General features: G+C 40.0%; 2 protein-coding genes across 2 annotated transcripts; both read left to right on the top strand.

Annotated features, from left to right (window-relative positions):
- Positions 1-585: 585 nt before the first annotated feature.
- Positions 586-1,458, top strand: LOC110273018 (uncharacterized). The gene has a single exon (XM_021125849.1). It carries the CDS (start codon positions 586-588, stop codon positions 1,456-1,458), a length of 873 nt encoding a protein of 290 aa, XP_020981508.1.
- Positions 1,459-4,243: 2,785 nt separating this feature from the next.
- Positions 4,244-4,705, top strand: LOC110273017 (uncharacterized). Its single transcript, XM_021125848.1, has one exon. The coding sequence runs from the start codon at positions 4,244-4,246 to the stop codon at positions 4,703-4,705; it is 462 nt and encodes a 153-aa protein (XP_020981507.1).
- The last annotated feature ends 1,796 nt before the right edge of the window (positions 4,706-6,501 follow it).

Genomic DNA, 6,501 nt, shown 5'->3' with positions numbered 1-6,501 from the left:
CATTCATCAGGAGGTTCATTGAACAGGAAAAAGACTGTGGAAGAAGCCATTGAAGTGATTGAGACAGTGGCTGAGAATGAGTACTACTATGCTTCAGAGAGGCACAACACTAAGGGAGTCAAGGAGCTGAACCATGTTGATACAATTCTAGCCCAAAACAAGGTGTTTGCCAAGCAACTAGCAGAGCTCACCAGGAAATTAGACACAAAGCAAGTGGCTGCAATACACACACAAGATCAAGAGGAAGTAAGCATTGAAGGAAATGATTGGGAAGAGGCTAACTATGTGGGAAACCAACAAAGGCAATCATATGATCCACATTCTAACACTTACAACCCAGGATGGAAAAACCACCCAAACTTTGGGTGGGGAAACCAGCAAAGCCAACCACAAAACCACAAACATTACAACCACAACCAACAGAACAATTCCACATACCAAAACTCCAACCAAAGATCATACCTAGCCACACAAAACACTTACTCCCAACCACCATATCATGGCCAAAATAACCAACCTGCCCAACCTAATCCAAACCAACAATTTCAAGATCAATTAAACAGGATAGAAGGAATGCTTGCAACCATGAGTCAAAACATAACCGAATTGAAAGCTTTTAAGGAAGAAGTAAATTCTAACTTGCAAAACCAAGGAGCTGCCATCCAGAAGCTAGAAAATCAAATTGGGTATTTGTCTAAGCAAACCCCTGGGCCAAGCGTTTCTCATGCTGCCAAGGCTATTGCAAGGGAAGAATGTAAGGCCATAACCCTCAGAAGTGGAAAAAAGCTAAAGGAGATCTCAAAGGAAACCACAGAGGATGAAGCCAAGGAAAATGTGAGGGACAAGGAACAAGGACAATCTTTTACACCGTCTGCAACAAAAGAAAAAGAAAAAGAGGTCCTGAAGCCTTATACACCCAAAGCACCATATCCTCAACGTTTGATGAAAAGTGAAAAGGATGGCCAATTCTCCAGATTCTTGGAGATTTTCAAGAAGCTTCAAATCAACATTCCGTTTGCTGAGGCAATAGAGCAAATGCCACTCTATGCAAAATTCTTGAAGGAATTAATGACCAAGAAGAGGAGCTGGAGAAATGAGGAAACTGTGTTGTTAACTGAAGAATGCAGTGCTATCATTCAACACAAATTACCTCAGAAATTGAAGGATCCAGGCAGTTTCCAAATCCCCTGCATCATAGGAGAAGTCATGGTGGAGAAGGCCTTGTGTGACTTAGGGGCCAGTATCAATTTGATGTCTCTAACAATGATGAGAAGAATGAAGATTGAGGAAGCCAAACCAACAAGAATGGCCCTCCAATTGGCAGATCAAACTTTTAAATTCCCTCATGGGATAGTTGAGGACTTGTTGGTGAAAGTGGGAGATTTTATATTTCCGGCCGATTTTGTGGTGTTAGATATGGAGGAAGAAGCCAAAGCTTCCATAATTCTGCCCTGCTGATTTTGTGGTGTTAGATATGGAGGAAGAAGCTAAAGCTTCGATAATTCTGGGAAGACCCTTCCTGGCTACTGCTGGAGCCATCATAGATGTCCAAAAGGGTGAACTCACTCTTAGACTGCATGATGAGAAATTGGTGTTTAACGTATTCAAGGCAATGAGCTATCCATCAGAATCACTAAAGGAATGCATGAGGGTGGATGTAGTGGATATTGCAATACAAGAAACCTTTGAGGAAACAACAAAGGAAGTGGCAGAGGAGGAGTTCACCAAGGATATTGAAGTTAGTGACATCAAGGCTGCTGAGACAATCATGCCAAGCATGTCTGAGAGAGTGAAAGAAGAAAAGGAAGCACCAAAACCTGAGCTCAAAGCATTGCCCCCTAATCTCAAGTATGCATACTTGGGTAGTGATGAGAGCCATCCTGTTATCATTAGCTCCGCCCTTAGCCAAGAACAGGAAGAGGAATTGATCAAGGTACTACAAACCCATCAAGATGCCATTGGATGGACCTTAGCTGATTTGAAGGGGATAAGTTCATCCATATGCATGCATAAAATCTTGTTAGAAGAGGATGCTAGACCCTCCATTCAAGCTCAGAGAAGGTTAAATCCCGTCATGAAAGAAGTGGTACAAAAGGAGGTCATGAAGTTATGGCAGGCAGGGGTAATCTACCCCATTTCTGACAGCCCATGGGTTAGTCCCATCCATGTAGTTCCCAAGAAAGGTGGCATAACTGTGGTGCCAAATGAGAGGAACGAACTCATACCCACAAGAACTGTCACTGGGTGGAGGATGTGCATAGACTACAGGAAGCTCAATGAAGCCACCAGAAAAGATCATTTCCCACTCCCATTCATGGATCAGATGCTTGAAAGGCTTGCAGGACATGCTTATTATTGCTTTCTGGATGGATACTCAGGCTATAATCAGATAGTAGTTGATCCAAGAGATCAAGAAAAAACATCATTTGTTTGTCCATATGGAGTTTTTGCGTATAGACGCATGCCCTTTGGATTGTGCAATGCACCTGCAACTTTCCAAAGGTGCATGCTGTCCATCTTTTTGGACATGATCGAAAAGTTTATTGAAGTTTTCATGGATGATTTTTCTGTGTTTGGAAATTCTTTTCCTAGCTGCCTACACCACCTTGCCTTGGTGCTTAAGAGATGCCAAGAGACCAACCTAGTATTAAACTAGGAAAAGTGTCATTTCATGGTCACAGAAGGAATAGTCCTTGGCCATAAAGTGTCTAATAGAGGCATTGAGGTGGACAAAGCTAAGGTGGAACTCATTGAAAAACTACCTCCACCAAGTAATGTCAAGGTAGTTAGGAGTTTTTTGGGACACGCTGGCTTTTACAGAAGGTTTATTAGAGACTTTTCTAAAATAGCCAAACCTTTGAGTAACTTGCTTGTCTCTGATACAACTTTTGTATTTGATAAAAATTGCATGCTAGCATATGAACTTTTGAAGCAAAAACTTTCCTCTGCACCTATCATTGCCCCACCTGATTGGAACCTACCTTTTGAACTGATGTGTGATGCATCAGACCTTGCTATTGGGGCAGGGTTAGGACAAAGGAAGGACAATTTAGTACATGTGATTTATTATGCCAGTAAAGTCTTGAATGATAACCAAAGGAATTACACAACCACTGAAAAAGAACTCTTGGCAATAGTCTTTGCATTTGACAAATTTAGATCCTATCTCATTGGATCTAAAGTCATTGTCTTCACTGATCACTCAGCTTTAAAATACTTACTTGCTAAACAAGAATCCAAACCAAGACTTATTAGATGGGTTCTTTTGTTGCAGGAATTTGACATTGAAATCAAAGACAAGAAGGGTGTAGAGAACAAGGTAGCAGACCATTTATCAAGGATACCATGTAAAGAAGGAAGCACACAAAGCACACATATAAATGAGTGCTTTCCTGATGAACAACTCATGGTGATTCACAAAGCACCATGGTTTGCGGACATAGCAAACTTCAAGGCAACTGGGAGTTTGCCGTTGGAATTTAACAAGCATCAAAGGAAGAAATTGGTAAATGATGCCAAATACTTCATCTGGGACGAACCATACTTGTTCAAAAAATGCTCGGATGGCATACTCAGAAGATGCATATCAGAAGAAGAAGGAAGGGAAGTCTTATGGGACTGCCATGGCTCCACTTATGGAGGACATTTTGCAGGAGAAAGAACAGCAGCTAAGGTGTTGCAGTGTGGTTTTTATTGGCCCACCATCTTCAAAGATGCAAAGGAACTAGTGAAGCATTGCCATGAATGCCAGAAAGCGGGGAACCTGCCAAGAAGAAATGAAATGCCACAACAATTCATTCTGGAACTTGAATTGTTTGATGTATGGGGGATAGATTTCATGGGACCCTTTCCCACCTCATACTCAAATAATTACATTCTTGTGGCAATAGACTATGTCTCCAAATGGGTTGAAGCAATAGCAACTCCAACCAATGATAATAAGGTAGTCATGAACTTCCTCAGAAAACACATTTTTTGCCGTTTTGGGGTTCCAAGAGCAATCATCAGTGATGGAGGAAGCCACTTCTGCAACAAACCATTAGAGGCATTGCTTCTAAAATATGGAGTCAAACACAAGGTAGCCACACCATACCATCCACAGACAAGCGGGCAAGCCGAAATATCTAATAGGGAACTCAAAAGAATCCTGGAAAAGACTGTGGGAACTTCAAGAAAGGACTGGTCGATTAAGCTAGATGATGCTCTTTGGGCATATAGGACAGCTTTCAAAACACCAATTGGAATGTCTCCTTACCAACTAGTATATGGAAAAGCTTGCCATTTGCCACTGGAGTTGGAGCACAAGGCATTCTGGGCCTTGAAACTCTTAAACTTGGACAGCAAAGCTGCTGGAGAAAGAAAGATGTTGCAAATTCAAGAGTTGGAAAAATTCAGAACTGAAGCTTATGAGAATGCCAAAATTTACAAAGAAAGAGCAAAGAAGAAGCATGACAGCAACATAGCCCCAAGGAAATTTGAAGAGGGACAAAAAGTATTGCTCTACAATTCTAGGCTAAAGCTATTTCCAGGAAAACTAAAATCAAGGTGGTCTGGACCATTCCTTGTCACCAAGGTCTCCCAATATGGACAAGTAGAAATCATGGAAGAAAAGTCACAAAGAACCTTCACTGTGAATGGTCAAAGACTCAAACATTACTTGGGAGATATGGAGGAGAAGGACAAGGTTAAATATCACCTCAACTGAGGAAACTGACCGTCAAGCTAATGACGTTAAAAGAGCGCTTGTTGGGAGGCAACCCAACCTGAGGTAACACTCTTTTGCTGTTTCTTTTATTTGTTTCAATAAAAAGGTGAAGTAGTTTCTGTGCATTGCAAAGAATTAAGTTTGGTGTTTCACACCAAACAATGAATTTGTGGATCAATAATTCAAAGGGGAATGTGTGACTCTAAGTTTGGTGTTCCACCATACAGATCAACTGAACACAACAACCTTTGAATTATATGAAAGGAATAACCATTCTAAGCAATCACAGAAATGCTTAAAATCCATAGCAGCAACTTCATTCCAAGGAGAACTCAAGGATTCAAAGAGCAGAGGAGTAAGTAGGAGATTGAGTTTGGTGTTCACACACCAACTTAAGACTCAGACACTTGCCCATACATAGTTGAGCTAACCACTCAAGTGCTTGAGAAGCAAGCAACTTCATCACTCTTTGCAGGAAAGGAAACAAGGATCTTAGAAAGAACATGAAGCAACAACTAGGAGAAGAAGGAGAAATCAAATTGTTTCCTGGCAACAAGGAGAAAACAAGAAATTTCACAAGGTGGTGTTGTTCCTTGACCATTCTTTAAAAGGCAAACAAAAGCATGCTTGTTCTGGTTTAAACTGTAATTGTTGAATCTTTCTGGAATGTTAAGTCATTTTGTATGAGTGTTGGTTTACTGCCTTGAATAAAGTGAATGCCTAGATGTTTGGATATAACTCCACCTCCTTAAACAAATTGCTTGCCATGCTTGTTCTGTTTCCAAAAATAAAATAAAAGTTTGAACAAAGGTAACTTGGCTCACTTAGTGACAAATCAAGTAGAATTAAGTGGTGGTATGCATGCTTGATTGTTTAGTCAGCTCACTGAAATTTAGTGTAGAATTATCAATATTTTGTGTAGAAGTTGTATACTGTCTATGGATCTTGATGAATAAATGTCTTTGGCCATGCAAAAGAAAGAAAAAGAAGAAGAAAAAGCCACTAAAAAGGGCAACTAAAAAGCAAAAAAATTGAGAAAATAAGCTAGGCACCAATGGTTTGAACCTCTGAGACAAATGCCTGTGGTGTTTATGTACTAGGATCTGCTTGGATGAATAGGTTCTGTGGAGTGTTTCAACACTTGGTAACTTGGGTTAACTAACCCGGGATTATCAACCAAAAGTCCATTATCAAGAGCAACCTAAATACAAAACATTTAGTCACACAAAGAGGTGCTGGGCACCAATGTCTCAAGAAGAAATGTGAACTAAAATGCCTGTAGTGGATATGTGTAATGCACTGATAAGAAAAAGAAAATGCCAAAGGCTTGTGCAACACATGACACTGAGCAAACAAGGAGCAAAGAAGCTCTAAGAAAAAGAAAAACAAAGAAGGAAAATGTGCCAAAGACATAAGAATAACAAGAGGCCATAGCAGTGTTTGATGGATGCAATGAAAAAGTGATAATTCTACCTGATAAGAATGAAAAAGTGATGCTGCAACTTTCTGCATAAAACCCTTCTGATGAACTTCAAATGCTTGCTAATACAGCCAATGTAATTGCTTTTTGTTTCATACTTTCTTCTCAAATAACTCAGGACTTGCTTAGGGACAAGCAAGTATTAAGTTTGTGTTGTGATGCCAAGGCATCTTAGGCTAGTTTCACTAGCATTTTTCTGTTAGTTTAGTTGTTTTATGCATTTTCTTGAGCTTAAAGTAACCAAGAATGGTTAAATGAATAACAAAGCAATGAACCATCCAAACAGTATGATTTTGATGCAAATTCCATGAGTTTT

This window comes from Arachis duranensis, chromosome 6 (assembly GCF_000817695.3).
Source record: "Arachis duranensis cultivar V14167 chromosome 6, aradu.V14167.gnm2.J7QH, whole genome shotgun sequence".
NCBI lineage: Eukaryota > Viridiplantae > Streptophyta > Magnoliopsida > Fabales > Fabaceae > Arachis > Arachis duranensis.
Note: the sequence above shows the minus strand (reverse complement) of the source record. Positions and strands in the feature narration are given on the sequence as shown.